We start from the raw sequence: 22,040 nt of genomic DNA, 5'->3' as shown, positions 1-22,040 counted from the left end.
CCAGAATTTCATGAGTTAGCATGATATATTTTCTTGAAAAGCTTAATAATAAAATTTCAGAAAAGAGCATATAATACAATATCTAATTTAAATAAGGTGTTTTATTTTGTTTGGTTTGGTTTGGTACTGGAACTTGAATCCACAGATGCTTTATGGTTGATTTGCATCCCAGTATTTTTTATTTATTTATTTATTTTTTAAATTTTGAGACAGGGTCTTGCTATGTTCTCTAGAGCCTTGCTAAATTTCTGAGGTTGGCCTCAAACTTTTGATCCTCCTGACTCTACCTTCTGAGTGTCTGGGATTACAGGCATGAACCTGGCTAAAATACATTTTTAAAATATGAAAAAAAAACCTAACCCAGAATGTGTTGTGTGAGCATCTTACAGAGTGAATATAAATTATAGACATCTCAGGAAATGGTGACCAGCAAAGCCAGCTCAGTGTCTAACTCCAGAGATAGGAGGTGAACATGGTTGGAGAACAGCACACAGGGTCTTCATCTAATTGAGTGATATCATGTTGCTTAAAATGAATAGTTACTATACTGTCATTCATTGTAATAATCTCTCTGCCTTTGGTGTATCTGAATTATTTTACAATAAAATATTTAAAATGAAAAAGAAAACATATGGTACAGATATTATTCTCATCTAAAAATAACTGTGAGTTAAATTGTATTTAATGGTTTTACCAAATATCCACTAAATATTATATAATTTTGAGACAGTAATTGCAGTAAGTTTTCACAATTAAATTTACCTGAAATGTTGTGAAATTTTGTTAGATATAGACCCTTATTCTGGTGTTACAAAGTATTTTGGGAATTGCTCAAGTCTGCTATTTACGTTTTAAAAGGCAAAAACTTAATAACATAATTTATAGCCACATGAATAATGTTGCTTATCAATAAAAATCAAACCTTAGAACTAAAAATAGCTTGAAAAGCAATACACAATTTTTGTTCTCAAGAATTTAATTATTTTTACAAGTGTAATCCACATCAATCATTAACAATAAACAATACTAGCAGACACATCATTATAGTAATTGTGATGAACCAGAGATGTACCCAATTGTGACCTGGACTGGTGACAAATGCATGAGAAGTAAGCTGTTGGTTTCAGGAGGCCATTCCCTGTGGGGAAGCTGTGAGAATGAAGACAAGAACACAGGGATAGACACAGAATTCTAGAGATAGTATGTAGACTATTCCACACAGCACGGCATGTACCTTTCTTGTGGATTTTAATATATATTAAAATATTTTATGATTTGTGTATGCTTTACATATTTTATTTTGTCCATATTTTAATCTGTACATTGTAATTCTGCATAACAGTTGGTTCATTGTTACATAGTCATGCATACATGCAATACAACAATATAATTTGGCCAATATGATTTCCCAGAATTCCCCTTTCCTTATCACCCCCCCCCCCCCATTTTGTTGTTCTATTCTTCTGGTCTCTGTTCTATTTTCATGAAATCCATCAGCAACATTTATTTTTTTCTCTCTAGTTTTCACATATAAGAGAAAACATATGATCCTTGATTTTCTGAATTTGACTTGTATTGTTTAACAGAATCCTCTGAAGTTGCATACATTTTTCTGCAAATGACATAATAAATTCATTCTTCCTTGTGATAGAATAAAAATCCAGTGTGCATATATATCACATCCTCTTTATCCATGCATCCATTAATAAACACTTAGGCTGATTCCATAATTTGGCCAATGCAATTTGTGCTGCTATAAACATAGGTATGTGTGTATCACTACTATAGTGGCTGCTTTAAAGTCTTCAGAATAAATACTAATGCTTTGTTAATATGGTCATTTTAATAATATTAATTCTGCCTACCCATGAGCAAGGTAGATCTTTCCATCTTCTAAGTTCTTCTATTTCTTTCTTTAGAGTTCTATAATTTTCATTGTATAGACCTTTCACCTCTTTTGTTAAGTTGATTCCCAAGTATTTTATTTTATTTTTTTGAGGATATTGTGAATGGGGTGGTTTTCTTCATTTCCTTTTCAGAGGATTTGTCACTGATATACAGGAATGCCTTTGAGTTATGGGTGTTGATTTTATATCCTGCCACTTGGCTGAATTTATTTACTAATTCTAGAAGTTTCTCAGTAGAGTTTTTTGGGTCTTCTAGGTATAGAATCATATCATCAGCAAATAGTGCTAGTTTAAGTTCTTTTTTCCTATAGTTATTCCTTTAATTTCTTTCATCTAATTGCTCTGACCAGTGTTTCAAGAACTATGTTGAATACAAGTGGTGAGAGAGGGCATCCCTGTCTTGTTCCAGATTTTAGAGGGAATGCCTTCAGTTTTTCTCTGTTTAGAATGTTGCTGGTCTGAGGCTTAGCATAGATAACTTTTACAAGAGTTATCTTGTAACTTTTTTAAGAGTTATCTTTCACCACTGGACAGATCTTCCAAACAAAAGTTGAATAAAGAAACTATAAAACAATTAGTAACTTAGACTTTAATTGACATATGTAGAATATATCAACTAACATCAAGTGGATATAGTTTTTTTCTCATCAGCACGTGGATCCTTCTCTATTTTTAAATGTCAAAACTTGTATACAGAAAAGCATAAAGAACCTATGAATAAGAAAAAAATATTATTGGAAATATTTTTATTCTTGAGCCTGGTTTTAGAGCACAAAGTCAGCATAGCAATTCAATTGATTTTACACATTTGCAATTCACAAAATCAACTCTATTTATAATAACAAAAAATAATAAAATGCTAAGGAATTAACTAAATAAAAACAATGAAAGTCATTATACATTCATTGGAAAAAAATTTCAATAGAGTTGTTATAAGGATTTTGTGAAGATGCAACAGGAAAAGAATGAGTTTTTCTGAACAATTATGGACAAGATAACTACATGCACAGAATTAATTTACAACTGTTTTTCATAGCACCCACAAAAAATTAACTCAAAATGAGTCATAGGACTAAATGTAAGACATAATAGCAATATTAGAAAAAAATACTCTAAATAATTGTGGCTTTGGATTTGATAGTAATTTCTTAGATGAGTACCAAAACCAGAGACTACCATAGGAAAAAATAAAGTGTATATCATGATAAAGTTTACAGACAGGCCTTTAAAGAACAACATGAAGAAAGGGATTTTATGCCAGTGTATAAAATTGAGAATATACTTTCAATGTATATTTAATTTCTTGGATACTAATATCAAGGAAGAGTTTGTGGTCAGGATCCATAATGAATACTTAGCAATTTAACAATGAAAACGTCAAGAACCTATTTTTAAAAGTCAGAGAATTTTAATAGACATTAAATCTAAGAAAGATATGTGGATGACTAATAAATACCTAAAATATGTTCATTATCATTAATTGTTAAGAAAATTCAAATGAAATCACAGTGATAAAACATTTCACATTGCATTAATGAGCTTTTCACTATTGTGACCAAAAAGATCTGATAAGAATTATTTTAGAGGAGGAAAAGTTTATTTGGGGCTTGTGATTCCAGAGGTCTCAGTCTACAGATGGCAGCTCCAATGCTCTGGGCCTGAGGTGAGGCAGAACATCAGAGCAAACAGGCATGATGGAGGGAAGTGACTCATGACATGTAATTCCATAAGGAGAGATGGGGGAGAGAGAGAGCAAGCCGCTTACTGGGATCAAAATTTATACTCCAGTATCACACTTCCATTGATCTGCCTCCTCAAGTCACAACCTACCAGTCTACAGTTACAGCCCAATTATCTCTATCAGGGGACTGATACACTTATTAGATTAAGGCTCTTATATCCCAAATGTTTAACCTCTAAACTTTTTGCATTGTCTCACAAGTAAGGTTTTGCAGGTTACCTAGTATCTAAATCTAACACACATCCATCAGGAAACTAATAATCAAAACTAGAGATTAAAAACAAGTGTTGGCAAGAATGAGAAGAATTGTGAAACTTTATCCATATCATCCATTACTGATGGGACTGCAAAATGGAGCAAACTGAGGAAAACAGTTGTGGCAGTTCTTAAAATTCTGAAATGTAGAGATACCTCCTGACCCAGAAATTTCACTGCTATGTAAAGTACTCTCAAGAAAAGAAAACATACATCCATAACAAAAAGTTGTATGTGAATGTCCAGAGCAGCTCTGCTTATGAGGGCCAACGAGTGAAAGCCACTCAAATGCTCATTCAGGAATGAATAGATAAATAAAATGTAGCATATTCTTATAATGGAACATTATTCTTCAATAAAAAGGCACTGAGATATGGCACATCATGAATGCACCTGAAACTCTTCAAGTGAAACAATGCATATAGAAATGAGCATACATTGTATGATTCCATTGATGCAAAGTATCACAATGGGAAAATTCACAGGGACAGAAAGTAGCTTAGTGTGTTTCAGGGACTGTGGGCACTGAGGGGCTGAATGGGACTGCTGATGGGCATAGGTTTTTGTTTGGGATGTGATGAAGTTGTTCTGTAATTTTAAAACAATGATATGTGGGTAAGTAAGTTTCTTCCATACTTAATTGTAAATTCATTACAGTGCTAGCACGGTGTCTTGCATATCACAAGTCTCAATAAATGATGAGCAATAAACTTACTGTAAGAAGCACAGACATGGGTTAATACAAATTCAAAATGAATGAACAAAGCCCTCACCCTGCCTCAGTTGAAGCAGTTAAATCAAAAAGGGTTTGCCATGGTTTTACACTGCACAGGACAGGAAGGTAATATGGGAATATGTGCTCACCAGATATGTAGTCTTACAACGAAAATAGGAAGAGACATAAACAACCATGTCCCCATCTCTTGAGACAGAAATCGCAACAGAAGATTCTAATAGTCAAGGTCTGGGATTCAGACATACTCCTTCTTCTCAGAGTGTCCAGTGTTATGTATTTTTCTTCTCAGTTGCTCTGGAGGAAAAGGATTTTGATGATATGAGGAAGTAACAGACCAAAGGTATCCTTTGCATCACTAATCCTGATCTCTGCTGAAGTTCCTGCCCAAAGCCACTTGCCACTTGGCAAAAGTTGGCTGATGTGATGATTTTATATGCTGTGTAGAGATAATCAGAGTCTGATTAGGAACAAACAAAGATAACAACCTCACTGAAGTCTCATCTCAAAAGTGCCTACTCTGAGGATAATCAAAAATTAGGATTTTCTTTTCTCACTTTGGTTCTCAAGCATTTAGTATTTTCAATGTTCTTATGTGACTCTGGATTTTTAAAAACTATATGAAAGGTATTGTTGGGGTTCTAGTGAATTTTATGACAGTCATTTAAAATTAAAAATTTCAGGAATATTTTGAGACAATTGTCTAAAGTTATTTCTTTTGAAAGAAAAATATAAAAGTATAATATATAAGCAAAGTTTCTAACACTTTTTTCTATTTTCATTCACCTGTACTAATTATATTCAATTAATGTCATAGATCCCTTAAACAGTATTTCTTACACATGAAATAAAAACAGCTTTCATTTAATTCTCTGCTAAAATTCTGTATATTGATACATACCTGCAAGAAGTGCCTAACAAGACCAGAATGGAAAAATGTCCTAATTTTTCCTCATGAAAACAAAGAAATTTTGAGGAATAATCAAAATGTATCATTGAAATTATTTTTATGTAAACTATTATGGAGTAAAATTTATTTAATAATTTACCCAATTGTTGAGGGCCACAGCCGAGTCAGGATGATGCCTGGCATTTTGCCAGAAGTAATGGTTGAGAGGTGACCCCAGCGAGCCATTAAGATGATGACTTTTGAGTTCTCGTGGAGTTCCCGTTGAGTTCCAGTTGAGCTCTGGGGGGAAGGGGGTGATTCCTGAAGAGTTCTGGTTGGTTGGTGAAGTTTCCAGTGAGGGAGTTCCAGTTGGTGTGTGGTGTGCCTAGGAGGGCCGCATGGGTGGCGTTCACCGGAGTTCGGGAAATAAAGTTTGTTCCTACTTGAGTGGCTCCTGATTTGTGCCCAGCCAGACTGCGGCACCCAATGTTCATAAATGTTACATAATTTTGAAACAACAAATTGGACAATTTTTACAATTAAATTTACTCTGAAATTCGTCATATTTTTTCCAGATATGGACCTTTAATTTGGTTTTTAAAAGTATTTGGGGAATTGTTAAAGTCTATCATTTAATTTTTAAGGGCAAAAATTTAGTAAAATCATTTGTGGTTTCATAACATATGTTGTTCATCAATAAGATCAAACATTAGGACTGGAAATAGGATGTATATGTAACCAAAAGTTTTAATAATTGAAAATAACAAAACAGTATTTTTTCACAAGATAATATGATAAACTTGTGTTATATTCTCATATACAGTTTTTCTTTCATTTCTCTGGTGCAGATATATTAATTTCAAATTAATTTGTATATGTACACAAAGTTTTTCACCAGATTAGACATTTTTATAAGTAGAACCAATAAGCAATCATTAATGGTAAGTCAAACCAGTGGAGACATCATTATTTAATATGTGGATGAACCAGAGATGTGCCCATTTATTGCCTGGGGTGGTAAGAAATGCCTGAGAATTAAATACTTGTGTTTATACTTGAAAGGTGTGAAAATATCCAAAGAGAAAATGAAATCAGGAAGCTATGACAGGGTAGGAAAGCTGTGAGAATGAAGCCAAGTTCTTAGAAATAAGTAGAGTTTTTGAGGTATTATAGGGACTTTGTTGCTTGATATGGCTTGTATCTTATTAGTAGATATTAAAAGATGTTAAAATAGTGTATTTTTACATTCATATTTAATATTCTTTACAGATGAAATGTTAATACAAAATTTTAAATTCTAGAGAACCAAATTAAGTCATCTCTGGTTAATACAAGCATTGAATAATGGTTCATTCCTGACAGTCATTCTCTCTTTGTTCCTCAAAGAATAACACCCTGAGTCTTAGTTTGTCATGTTGCCAGATACTCACAGCATTTCTCATCCCCTATTTCAGCTTCCAAGTCTGTCTGTGTGACTAAGTCCTTATCAAAGCTATATAGGTAGAGGGGAAGTCCATTTTTTCCAGTCACTGTTCTAAACTCAGGGACATTCCCTTCTCTTTCCATATGATGTGTGTCTGTTGGCCAGGTGGTGGAGCTGAAGGAAGTATCTGGATACAGTTGTATGGAAGCAACATGTAGTGTAGTAGAGAAACAATTTAAAGAAAACAATATCTGTGATAAGCAACAGAACCACTCCTGATTCACCTTCTGGTTTAAGGCAACATTCTGTGTGTGTGTGTGGGGGGGGCACACACATGCAAGCAATGTCTTATGCCCATTAGATAAGACAAATGATTCTAAAAATAAAATGTAACTGACTTGAAGTGCTCATGTTGGGTAAAGAAGCAGTGGCAAGTGCTCTGCCTGTGGACATAGCATAACAGTGAGCTAGAGAGAGGCTCATGCTGTTACTTGGAGGCATGAGGCTTGCTTCCTTCATGCAACATTTTTTTCAAGGCTTTGAAGCTTAGCGGTGTAAGACAGAACATAACCCTGACATTTCATCTACAAGCGGCTCCTACATAAAACACATATATCTGGTCTCCCTGAATCTTTGAGACTCTTTTATGGAGAGAGTAGGAGAGAATATCTTTGTGCTACTTCCACCATCAGGAGAAGGCAGGGATGCTGAGCAATTGATGGGTGCCATGAAGTCTACCGAGACTGACTAACGGGGACAATTACCTCTCAGGAGAACTAGTTTTCTGTCTGCTGTTTTCAAGAGCACCAGTAGGAACTTATTTGGGCATGAAAGAATAAAATAATTTGTTGGCAGCAATTCATCTTTTCAGCTCCCTTGAAGAATGCAATTGTACAAATTTAAATTTCCTGTGTGAACAAATACTCCCTATGAATGCAATAGTAAAAAGAATAACACTCGTAAATGAGAAATTCTATATCATGGGTAGGAAATAAAGGCACAATTTCAAGTCCAGTAAGGAATGTTGCATAGATATATGTGAAAAACATACAATATTCACATACAATATTAAGTCTTATTTATCACTGGCAACCTCTTCCATGACACTTCTGTTTCCTTCTGGGTCAGGAGTATCTTATTACCCACCATCTGACTCAGATACCCTGACATAGTTCTACACACTGGTAGGAATTATGGATCATATTTTTATATTCTGTAGATTAATTAATTTATTTTAGAGTTCATACTTTCAGAAATATTTGTCAACACTCTTAGTTAAAATGGCCAGGTACACAAATTATTGACAATATCAAAGGATATGACCAAACCTATCTGTTCTCTGAGTGAAACTAAATGAATATTGCCTGACAAGAGCCATGTTCCAGATGTATAAAGCATTATCAAGCCTCTGGAGTGATTTGAAGAACTCTTAAGAATATTTAGAGGTAATACAGATTATTTGGGGGTAGATAGACTCTGGGGCCTCCAGGAGGAACACTATCCTTCATGAGTCTACTGGGACTCTAATTTAACCTTGGTACCATTCTTCCAAACAATCAAGAACTCTCACTAATCCTATTTCTTGTGAATATTCATTGCTTTCTCTGGATCATTTCATTACCAAACAGCAAGGAATTGTAAATTTTTTCTAAAGCAAAATGTTTTTTTTTTTTTTTTTTTTTTTTTTTTTTTTTTTTTTTTTACAGGAAGTTTCTTTTTCCAAGGAACTTACTTAGGGCCACTTTGACATCCTTATTCCTCAGGCTATAGATCACAGGGTTCAGCATGGGCACAACAGTTGTATAAAACACAGAGGACACTTTCCCTTGGTCCATGGAACTGACTGACGATGGCTGGAGGTATGTGAATGCACCAGAACCGAAGAAAAGAGCAACAGCAGAGATGTGGGAGCTGCAGGTGCTGAAGGTTTTGGCTCTGCCTTCAGTGGAGCGAATGCGCAGTATGCTGACTATGATGAAGATGTAGGAGCTAAGGATTATCAGGGTTGGAAAAAATATATTAAATGCACTGATGCACAGACCTACTACCTCATTTATGAAAGTACTGGAGCAGGAGAGCTCCAGTAGTGGATAAAGATCACAAGCATAATGATTTATCATAGCTTCACAGAAAAGCATGCTATGAATACAGGCTATATGAACTGTTGCACCAATCAAGCCCATGGTATATACCTCAAACACCATCCAGGAACAGACTTGATTAGACATGGTTACATTGTAAAGCAAGGGGTTACAGATGGCAACATAACGGTCATATGCCATTGCAGCCAACATGTGACACTCTGCAATTGCAAGAGCTGCAAAGAAGTAGAGCTGAGTCATGCATTCAGCATAGGAGATGGTGTTTTTCTCTGTCACAAAGTTCACCAGCATTTTGGGCGTGATCACAGTGGATTGACAGAGGTCAATGAAGGAGAGACTGCTGAGGAGATAGTACATGGGAGTGTGAAGGTAAGAGCTGAGCACAATCAGTGTGATCATGCCCAGGTTCCCCACTACTGTGAGCACATAGATTCCTAGGAAGAGGAGGAAGAGGGGCAGCTGGAGCTCTGGTTTGTCTGTTAATCCAGCGAGGATGAACTCAGTCACTGTAGAATGATTTCCTTCTGCCATTTTCTTCTGGGAATTCTAAAAAAGAAATTATATTTTTGTAATATATATTATTAATCTGTTGCACAAAGAATTTTGAAACAGAGGTAAAGTTTTTTTTTCAGCCATGTCCCTCATTTTTCTACCAGTACTTCATCTGTGTCATCAAAGACCTTGGGATACCAGTAATGTGTGAATTCTAAATGAGTATCCAGTAGAACTATCCATATTTTGTTTTGTGCTTTATGATTTATTATTAATAGTATCTAGTCCTTTATCTCTCACAGAATTGTTCTTATAACTAACAAAATAACTAATAAAGTAAAAATAATAAAGCACCTACACAAATATCCTCAGGTAATACTGCTCTTAATTGCAAATGTATGAAAAACTGTATCCTAAACATTATTAAACAAAACAAGATATCTACTCTTTGCACTGTTTTTCTACATTATACTGAGTGGTGTTGCTAGGGCCATCAGCCTAGGATATGAAATTAAAAGATATGTAACATTACTTCTATTAATGATATACTCTTCATTATGGAAAGGCCTGTAAAAAGTTGTAAAAAGTTGTATTAGCAGTAATTAAAATTTAAGCATGATTATAGACAAGAAGTCCAACAGAATTTTATTCCTATAAACTTGCTGTGAACAATAAAAAATCATTTACAATATCATGGAAAATAATAAAATACTTAGGAATATATTAAAAAGACCAATTCAAGGCATTCATTTAAAATTAGAAGCATTATAAATGGAATTAAAGACAAATATATGAAAAGACATTTTATCTTCATGAAATGAAGAAGAAAATTTTTCTGCAAAAATCAGTGCGTTTCCTACCAAAATCTGAGCCCTATTATTTTCAGATCTTGAAAGATTTATCATAAAATTTCTATGACAATACAAGGAACTCAGAAAACTAAAGCATATATGAAATAGAAAAATAAAGTTACATTTCCCTTTTCTTAAAAAAATATATATGGGTAAAAAATTATGCAAAAATTTAATATCTTTGGCAATCACTGAAATGCAAATCAAATCTACACTGAGGTCTTGTCTCACACCAGTTAAAATGCCAATCATTAATAATGTAAAAAAATTAAATGCTGTAAATATGAGACTGTTAATTAGTACAAATATTATGGGGATTCATATGGAGGTTCAAAAGAGTAGCAGTGAAACCACCAAATGGCCCAGCTATACCACTTCTGGATATTTATCCAGAAGAGTTAAAGTCCACATATTACAGTGATATATGCAAACACATGTTCATAACAGTGCAAGTGACAATGGCTACATAAATAAACCAACCTAGATGTTTGTCAACAGACAATTTAGTAAAGAAAATTTAATAGAGCTTATGTATATTTAAGAGAATTTTAAAGTTTTAGTTTGCATAAAGAAATAAATTATGTCACTAGTAGAAAAATGGGTGTAACTGGAGAATATCATAGAAAGTGAGGTAAGTCAGATGCATGAAGTGAATTTTTTATTTATCGTGGAAACTGGAGGGATAAGAAGAAAGAAAAGGGAAGTAGTGAAAATAAAAGAACATAGAATAGAGTAGTTGAAGGTAATTGAGGGAGTGAGTGAGGAGAGGCGGGAAATGGGAGATACTAGGAATGAAACAGACTAAATTATGCAATGTGTATATATTAATATTTATCTCAGTGAATTCCACTATTGTGTATAGTTATAATTCACCAATAAAAATTAATAAAAATAATAATAAAGTTTGAAGGCTTACATTTACCCATTATAATACTTAGAACAAAGTTACAGTAAGACTGTGATGTATTGTTGTAAGTATAGACATGCATATCAATTAAATAAAATTGAAACTTCAGAAATAAACTTACATCTGTGATAAATTGTACTGTTGTGCTTCATAGGAATAAAAAATGGAAAATAAGTTTTTAAACATACGATTTAGGCACAATTTCATAGTTACATGTAAAAAATTAATTTGAATCTCACATAATCAAATTGGATCATATAACTAAATGTTAGACACTATAGCAATTAGAAAAAAATCACAAGTCTAAGTCTTTGTGACCTTGGATTTGATTATTGTTTCCTAGATAACATACTGTTCTGGAGGCTAACGTAGAAAAATTGGACATTAATTTTTTTTTTCCTTAAAGAACACAACCTAAAAAGTGAGAAGAAAAAACAAAGAATTGGAAAAGTCAATTTCATGTAACATACATAAAGTAAATTCTTACAACTTAACCATATGAATAGACTAAATGAATAGCCCTGGGATATCCGTACTTTTGTATACTATTTGATAAATCTCTTGTAATAGTCTTATGGACATGGCACATATGTGATCTTATCTGGTAAAGTTGAAAATAGAGGACAATACCTCATAGTTTTGTGAACTCAGAAAATATCTAAAGATTAACTGCAAATCAGAAATCTTGATTTATTACTCCATAGGACTATATTTAACCTTGTCTTTAAGAAAAACTTTTATCAAAAACTTGAATGAAGCCACAAGTAAATTATTAAGAATTCATAATAATGAACATGTATATGGTGAGAATACTTCAAGAAGGTATCTCTAGAAGGCTGGGGTTGTGGCTCAGTGGTAGAGTGCTTGTCTAGCATGTGTGAGGCAATGGGTTTGATCCCCAGCACCACATAAAAATAAAATAAAGATATTATGTTCATCTAAAACAAAACTAAAACTAAAGAATAAATATTTTTTAAAAAGATATCTCTAGGCTGTGATTTTGGACTGATATTAAAACAAATTTAATACTTCTCAGCAAAAATTTGCTGTGGGTGTTTGTGTATTGGGGTGAATTATATAGAAACCTTTTTATCTTCAGAATACTAAAACCTAAAAGGGGACACTGAGGCCCACTAGACACTGTGGCAAATACTTTGTGTAGGAGCTATAGGACACAGTTATTATAGTTCTATAACAGAATGGGGGTCAGTGAAGGCTTCTGTAGATTAACAAAATGATAGCTTTTCTTCTATGTCCAGATAAGTATCAAGATATGACTATTACCTGAAAGGGCCTTTGGTAGGTCTTCAGTCTTAACTCATAATTCCTTTTCTTTCTCTTTTTCTCTATCATATTATCCTATGAAATCCCATATAATGGTTAAAGTTTACTTAGTACCTTTAATAGTGACATCACAGTTAATAAGAACAAATTTTGTGTGCCTATGGGCATGTTACTTTTGCCTCTATGTAGCATATACTAATTCCAGAATATCTTTTCTTCTACACTTAATTGTAGCTTTATTTACAGGGCTGATACAGTGCCTTGCACTGAGCAAGTCTCAATCAAGATGTGATTAATAATATCATTATTGCAAGAAGTTTACAGATAAGTTTATACAAAATCCAAATGAATGAGTAAAAATCTCACACTGCCTGGATTGAAATGAGTAAACAAAGAAGCATTTGACATGATTTTATACTGCAGGATACTGGAAAATGATAAGGGAATCTATGCTTACCAGAAGGTTTAACTCTTACAATGAGGACAGGGAGGAACATAAAACAACCATTCACATTTCTATTAAGTCTAAGAGACAGACTTCAGCCGAATATTTTAAAACTCAAGGTCTTGGATTAAGACTTATCCCTCTTTCTTCATGGAGAGTTCAGTATTTTTCTTTTTCTTCTTAATTATTCTAGAAGAAAAAAATGACTTTGATGGTAAGAAGATGTGATAGACCTAAGGTATTCTTTGAGTCACTGATCCTGATCTCTGATGAAGTTGATGCCCAAATTCTCTGCAAAAGTTGGCTGATGCAATGATTTTTTGCATACTGGATATAGGTCATCAGAGTTTAAGAAGTAAGCCATTATAATGACCTCCCACTGGAATTTCATCACACAAGTCTACTCTGGGGAATATCAACAAATAGAATTTCCTTTTTCCAAATTGATTCTCAAGTGTTTAACATCATCACACTTGTGTCATTCATTATTCTTGTTCGATTATGAATTAACAAGAAGGAGGTAATTGATATTGTTAGAGCTCAGTGAGTTTCATGACAAGACACATAAAAATTAAAATTTTGTAAAAAATTTGAGATATGCACCAAAGGAAGAGATTTTATTATACTATGGAAAAATAAAGGAGCAGGAAATGCCACCAAGGTCTATAAATTTGAAAGATTTAATATTTCTGATCACTAATATATACATTCAGATAATATGCATATTCATAAACCAGTGATTTTAGGGGTAATGTAACTTGGAGGATGAATAGAACAGTTGCACTAGGATATAATCTTAAAATTTTTAGATATTGCTGATGTCTCAGGTGGACTTTCTGACTAAAAAGAACAATCAAAATTTTCCCAACTATAAATGAAAGAAAAATTATGAAAACAATGACAACATGTGATATAAAAATTATTTTTACAATAAATGACTCATTTGGGTGAAAAATTACATTTAATATTTTTACCATTTATTATATAATGTATGAATTTTGAGATTAAAAATAGCAATAGATTCTTTGGATTCATTTCTAGGCTCTTCTATGCCAGCAGGCACATGTTTCTCTGCTACACAGGCACTTGAAGATTCATAAGGAGAATGCTGAGCAACCTGGAAGCCAGGAAATAGAACTATTGACTTTCAGGGAAATGATTACGGACTTCATTCAAGAGAAATGTACATGCCTGGGCCCTGCTAAGTGGAATTTATAGAGTGATTTGATGTTATAGAAAGGCAGAAACCTGGACTTCCTGGATCTTGCTGACTCTCCATCATCCCTAGCCACATTTCTGGAGCAAAGGAAAGAGCCCTAAAATTTGAAGAGGCAAGAGAATGTAACCACATTCTTTCTTCCTCCACTGAAGATGGCAGAGTGGATCTAGGCAGCAACGCTTGCACACCTTGCCCCCACCTCCCAGCCCAGAAAGGAAGTAATAAAAGAACAGCTGATCAGAGAGTTTCCACAGGAGCTCAGGCAAAGATGGGCAAACTGACATCCTGCACCCATCAAGGTGATGGCTAAAACCCTGGTTTTAGCTATACAAGCCTGATCAGAGGATTCTTAACTATAGATGGCCCACAGAAAACCTACAACCATAGGCCTTGCAGTTGTAAACAGTCAGCAAGTGCTTAGAGAGCAACACAAAACAAAAACAAAGATTCAGTGAAGGGTAGTCAGCACCAATAATTCACAACTATGTGCAACAGGAGCTCAGATACAGGTAGGTCAATGAACTATACATCCCAATCATAGTGACAGTACCCTGGCAATCTACATCAGTCAGGGAGAGGAGGCTTCTGAACCACAAACTAACCACAGAGAACCTGAAATCACAAGTCCTATTCTTCCAGACAGCCACTAGGTTTTATGCCACATTAAAAAAGTTCCTGTGTAGGGGGACCAGGTGCACAGCATTCTCCAGCAGCCAGTGCAACAACCCTGAGCCTGCACCCAATTAAAACAATCACCAAATGCAGCAGAGCACCCTGTGAGCATGTAGCCTCAGGACCCTGCATTGACAAACAAGAAACAGGTGGTGAGAAATCCACAGCAACCACGGAAGTTAGCTCCTGTGCCCCAGCACCTCTAGAAGAATTCTAGGCTGAACAGTGATCGGTATCTTCTAAGGGTTTCAATTGATGAAATTCAAAGAGAAAGAACCAATAAGAATTTTCTCTACCTTGTCAGGAATTATTATAAATAGCTCTCCTATTTATTTTGAATTGATAGTTGTTCCCTTTGTATCTGATATTATACCTTCAATATATTTTAGTAGTTTAAAATCATTAACTGAAATAATTTTATCTTTGATTTCCTATCTCAGGTTTATACTTACTCCTCTTATCCACTCTATTCCCTCTTTCATTACCTGCTACTTTCTCAAATCTCCTCTGGTCATCTTCTTGTTTTTACCTTGGTTTGTATTATCTTTTTTCAATGTTTTCTTTTCCTTTGCCCAGATTTTCTCTCTTATCACTTTCAGCCCCTAAATAATGTAAGAGTAAATTTACTATCTTTAGTAATTAATTTCTTAGTCCAGAACATTGTCACACATTTATTCCTGAATTAAGGAGGAACTGTGGAAAACATTTTCCACAAAGTTTGCTTTTCCTAAGGTTGATTAGTACATGGCTTCAGTCTGGAAATGATTGTAGTAAATAGGGGTTCGTGTTTTCTCTCAAAGTGGTGCTGATAGTAGGTACAGCAGAGGACTCACATTCAGTGGGAGAATCAGTACCTGAAGATTTTCTAGCTCTTGGCTCATAAAAAATGAAAACACTGTAGTGTCAATTGAATAAGTTACTGAAATTTTTTCGGATGCCTGGGGTAATTTGTTCCCTTGCTTTTTTTTGTATCTCTTGTATGTCAAGCAGAAACATAAAAGTAAGAGTGATAATCATCCCAGCAGATGAGTAAACATATAAGTGATGTGAAAAATCAAAGGAACAAATCACCCTAAAGGCCCAGAATACTTCAGCAACTGATTGGAGAAATCAATGGAGGAAACGTTGGAAAAAGAATTTAGGAAGTTCATAGTTAAAATGTTCAATGAGCTAAAACACAATGTAAGGGATGAATGTAGAGAGAAAATGGAGATAGTAAAACATCATGTCTATAAAGATATATAGATTCTGGAAAAAAAAACCAGAAATTCTGTAAATAAAAAATCAATAAATCAAATAAAAATTATGTGAAAAAAACATCAATAGATTACATCACATAGAAGGCAGATTCTTAGGCATTGAAGACACAGATATAATTATGAAAACAAAGTTGACAATGAAGAAAATGTATTAAGAGATCATGATCTTGTCTGCCAATCAGGAAGACAGAGAAGACCCTAGAGTACAGGAAGCCAAACAGTTCACATTCTGCAAAGAGGAGGGTCATCTGAGAGGGAAATATCCCTTATGCTTCTGAGAGAAGCCATGTATGGTCAGTGATATTCTGACCCATGTATGGTCAGTGACCCATCTACCCACTCATAGAGCAATGCTAAAGGAGCCAAGAGCCTTCAAACACATCCTCAAGAGTGATTTCTGGGGAACCTCATCTTTAGTAATTTAGAGAAATGCAAATCAAAACTACTGTAAGATTTCATCTCTCCCCTTTCAGAATGTCAATCATTAAGAATATAGGCAACAATAAATGTTGGTGAGGATGTGGGGAAAAAGGTACACTCTTACATTGCTGGTGGGACTGCAAATTTGTGTAACCACTATGGAAACAGTATGGAGATTCCTCAGAAAACTCAGAATGAAACCACCATTTTACCAAGCTATCCTACTCCTTGGTTTATATCCAAAGGACTTAATATCAGCATACTATAGTGACACAGCCACATCAATGTTTTTAACAGCTCAATTCACAGTAGCTAGACTATGGAACCAACCTAGGTGTCCTTCAATAGATGAATGGGTAAAGAAAATGTGGTATATGTAATCAATGGAATATTACTCAGCTTTAAAGAAGAGTGAAATTATGGCATTTGCCAGTAAATGGTTGGAATATCACGCTAAGAGAAATAAGCCAAACTCACAAAACCAAAGACTGATTGTTTTCTCTAATATGTGGATGCTAAATCACAACAAGGAAGGGGCACTAGGAAAAAATAGCATTACCTTAGATTAGGTAAAGGGAAATGATGGTAGGGGATGGGGGGATGTGGTGATAGAAAAGATAGTACAATGAAACAGACATCATTACTGTGTGTATATATATAACTGCATGACCAATATGATTCTGCAACATGTACACTCAGAAAAATTAGAAAATGTATCCCATCTATGTATGATATATCAAAGTGCATAAATGTATTCTACTGTCATGTATAATTAATTAAAACAAATTTTAAAAAATTAAAAATCAGGATAAAACATGAAATAATTAAGATCAGAGACAAAACTAATAAAATTGAGAATTGAAAATACACACACACACACACACGCACACACACAGAGAGAGAGAGAGAGAGAGAGAGAGAGAGAGAGAGAGAGAAGAGTAGATAAAAACAAAGTCAGTTTTGACCAAATTGTCTTAAACACCTGGAAGAAGAGTAGAGCCTAAGCACAATCCTACATGGACATCTAAAAGAAAAACAGTGTTGTTTTGATGTAATTTAAGATGGACACTTGTGTCAGCCCCACCAAAAGTCAGTAAAGCTCGAGGCTGTAGAGGCTGGGTTTTTGTGTGGGAGTGCCTAATAATAATGACCACAAAGGACTCTAGAGTTGCAAGTTTCTCCTAAATTAATCTGAGCCTGATCTCATAGACCTACAAATCTTACTGACCTCCTACATTGATAAATTTTATCTTTTTTCCACTGATATGATTATGAGTTACTGTTATGGTTTTCAGAGATTGGCTGAGATACTAATTGCTTTTGTGCTAATTGTTTACAAAAAAGTAATATTATGCTATTTTGTTTGTTGTCTTAGCATGATCCCTGCACTATATATGTCTTGTCTAGTCACCTGCCATCTGCCACTATGAACTTCTGAACTGCCCTGATGCTGAACACCCTTAACTATCCACACCACACTTGATAGAAAACAAGAACTTGGGGTTACTTCCACCAACTTCACCTTCTTTCAGCAAAAATGTCTTGAAGATGTTGTCACCCGTATTTCCATATTAATGGAATGTAGAAATTGAAGGTGGGGAAATGTAACAGTGGTCCACTTTATGCTTTGAATATACCCCTTGCTGCACTGCGATTGCAATTTATTTTCCAAATGGACACATTTCTTCCTCTTCCTCTCTCTCTGCTCCTCTCTAATCTCTCTCCCTCTCTAATCTCAGGGAAAATAGGATTATCTTTCTTCCCCACCTCAGGCAGATTTATCTGTCCTTGAGTACACACCCACCATAAGAATAAGTAATCCAGACTTTGGAAATGGTACCAGAAGATCTCAGAAATGACTATCTACCAAACTAATAAGTGAAATTACTTCAACAAAAACAAAAAACATGTGGAATGTAGACTTTGAATCATCTCTTTAAAAAAAACAGTATTCCTGCTGATGGGGAGAATCACAGCCTCTGGGACAAGAGTCCCCCGTGTTTCTCATTTTCCATTAAAGTAATAAAACTTCTTTTTTATTTTTCTCAAAACACAAAACAACAACAACAAAAAAATGATCACAATATTCAAAACATCTGTGCTAATATTAACAGAATAAGCATAAAAATTATTGTAGTATATGAAGACAACAAAAAACAAATAAAGGAATGCACAATCATTTCAATGAACCAGTATCAGAAAAATTTCCAAACCTCAGAATTGATATAGATATTCAAATTAAAAAATCCATCTAGAATGCCAAACAGTAAGATCAAAAAGATCATCTGCAAGGCATATTATAAATAAAATTCCTAATATACAGAATAAAGATAAAATTTTAAAAGCCACAAGAAAAAATGGTAAGTCATATTTCGAGATAAGTCATTATGAATTTCAACTAATTTCTAAAACCATACCCTAAATGCCAGGACTTGGAATTATATATTACAATCCTGAGAAAATGAGTGCCAAATAAAATTACTACATCCAGAAAAATTATCCCTTAGAATTGAAAATAAAAGTCTTCCATGACAAGCAGAAGCTAAAAGAATTCATGACCACTAAGCCTACAATACAAAACCTACTCAATGAAGTATTTCATGCAGAGAAATGAAAACCAGCAGAGGGATGAATTTCACTAGAAAAGTACTCAATTAAACAGAATCAAGACTGTATTAATTATTAAATAAATGAAAACAGATGGAAATAAAAAATATTTTTTCTTTAATTACATTGAAAAGATCTAAACTCTACAATAATAAGAAATAGATTGGCAAATTGTATTACAAAACAAAACCCAACCTTATGTTCTTTGCAAGAGAATCAACTTATAGGCAAATATATCAACAAACTAAAAATGAAAGGATATGCCAACTAAATGGAAAAGGAAAAAAAGCAGGGTAGTTATTCTTATATGAGATAAAGTAGACTTTAAGACAAAATCAATCAGAAGAGACAAAAAAGTTATTTCATTCTGATTAATGGAATCATCCAACAACAAGATACAATGATTATAAATATTTTTGCTCCAAACATCTGTAGACCTACATACATAAGCCTTCTCAATATAAAGAATCAAATAGATGACAATACAATAATATTGGGTGATTTCAGCATCCTTCTCTCACCATTAGTTAGGTCACCCAGACAAAAATTAAGTAAAGATTCTTCAAAACTAAAACAAAACAAAACCAAAAACACTGTTAATCAAATGAATGTAACAGACATCTATAGAATATTTCATCCATCAGAAAACTGAATTCACTTTTCTCTTATAGGCACACAGAAATTTCTCTTAAAAATAATTATTTAGGGCAAAACAAATCTTAGCAATTTAACTATATGCAGATAATCCTTTTCATATTACCAGATCATAGTGTAATAAAAATATAACTCAATAAGTAGATAAAAATAGAAAACATTTTAATACCTACAGATTAAATAATACACTTTTAAATATGAAATGGATCATATAAGAAATTAGAGGAGAAAAAATTCTTAGCTACAAATGACAATTGAGATACAACATGTTAAAATCTCTAGGATGGTATGAAAGCATTCTAAGAGCAAAGTTTATAGCACTGAGTTTCTACATTAAAAATATAGAAAGATTCCAAATAATCTAATATTAGACCTCAAAGCCTATAAAAATAAGAACAAACTAATTCCAAAATTAGTAGAAGACAGAAAATAATTAAGATCAGAGTCAAAATTAATGAAACTGAGAATGAAAAAAATACAAAAGACTAATGTGACAAAGATTTACTTCTTTGAAAAGATAAACAAGATTTATAAGCATTTAGCCAAACCAACCAGAAAAAGAAAGAGAATTGAGCCACAAAGTCCCTTCTGGGTGGAGAGCTGTGAGAATGAAAATAAGCCCATAGGAATGAACACAGAATTTCTGAGATATTATATAGACTATTTCACCCAGCATGGCATACACCATTTAGTGAATATTAGTAGATATTAAAATATTGCATTTTTATTCATATGAAGTTTACATTCCATTTTAATCACACTTAAAACTCTTATTCCTCTTAGATGCAATGCTTAAATACAAATGTTAAACTTTAGAGAGACAAAATTGAGTCATCTATGGCATAGTAAAAGTATTACATAATGCTAATCATTCTTGATATCTGTTCTCTTCTTTCCTAAAAAAAAAATATATATAGATATCTATAGTCTTAATTTGATGCACTGCCATCTAAATGACGCCCACATCATTTCTCAACTCCTCTGCAGCAGAGATAGGTGGCTTTAAAAATACAATCTCAGGAGGCTAAATCCTTGTGTAGGGTTAAAGAATAATAAATAAGGAGACTGTTCTCTGCCTCAGGGCATAGCATAACAGAGAGGAACAGGGAAGAATGTGCTGATTTGTTTGTTTGTTTGTTTGTTTTTGTTTTTTTTTAGAAATGTCAATGTTTGTGATTCCAAAGCAACATTTTTGAAGGCTTGGAAGCTTAGAGGCATACAAAAACACAACCATGATTTACCACGTATATGTGGCTCTCACATAAAACAGAAATATTTGGTCTCTTAAAGTCTGAGAAACTTTGCTGGAGAGGAATGAGAAAAATCATCTAGGTAGTGCCACCACCATGGGAGAAGGCAGGGGAGCTGAGCAACTGGTAGATGCAACCAAGACCTATTGAGACTAGCTGATGGGGATGAACATCACTCAGGAAGACTAACTCAAGTCTTTCTGGCGGCTGTTTTCAAAAGTTTCAAGAGAAGCTTAATAGGGCAAAGGAAGAAAAGAAAATTCATTGGTTGGAAGTTTCCTACATGATCCACAAAAACAAGTAATTTTTATTAATTAATAGTGAATTTAAATAGGACTTATTTGATTTTTAACTATTCTTTGAGGTTAAATAAAACATAACTGCATTAGCTAAAAATGTGATTTCTCAATCTGAGAACCCACACAAGGGCTTGGAATATCAGGCACTAACTTTTTGGACTATAGAGTAATGATCACAGAATTGTCAGAAAAAATAGAGGCAGTAGCATAGTCAAAAATTGTCAAGAAAGGAATTTGCATGGACATATGTCTAAATGTACACAATATATTGTCTTTTTTGTCAATTTCTTTTATTGTATTGTTATCTTCTGAATAGGAATGATTCCATAACACACTGTGTGCTCAATATTTCTTAATATAGTTGTATACACTTTGTAAAAATCAGAGGTTATATTTTGTATATTCCAAATAGTTAAAACAGTTTATTTTAGATCACAATTTCAGAAATGTTTTCCAATATATTAGTTCAAAAGGTCAGGTACAGAAATATTGAGAATTTCAAAGGATAGCGACCATCTGTATTCATTCCTTGATTTTAGGGTAAATGAGTTTTGCCTATAAAGATCCATTTTATACATTTTCCAAATGTATAAAACATTAACAACCATGTGGAGGACTTTGAAGAACTTTT

General features: G+C 33.7%; 1 protein-coding gene across 1 annotated transcript; it reads right to left on the bottom strand.

The window, feature by feature from the left end:
• Positions 1–8,648: 8,648 nt before the first annotated feature.
• LOC113176412 (olfactory receptor 8G50-like) lies at positions 8,649–9,587 on the bottom strand. The gene has a single exon (XM_026380895.2). It carries the CDS (start codon positions 9,579–9,581, stop codon positions 8,649–8,651), a length of 933 nt encoding a protein of 310 aa, XP_026236680.2. The 5' UTR covers positions 9,582–9,587.
• Positions 9,588–22,040: the final 12,453 nt, after the last annotated feature.

This window comes from Urocitellus parryii, chromosome 4 (genome assembly GCF_045843805.1).
Source record: "Urocitellus parryii isolate mUroPar1 chromosome 4, mUroPar1.hap1, whole genome shotgun sequence".
Lineage (NCBI taxonomy): Eukaryota > Metazoa > Chordata > Mammalia > Rodentia > Sciuridae > Urocitellus > Urocitellus parryii.
The sequence above is the reverse complement of the archived record's forward strand: the minus strand, read 5'-3'. Positions and strand labels throughout refer to the sequence as shown.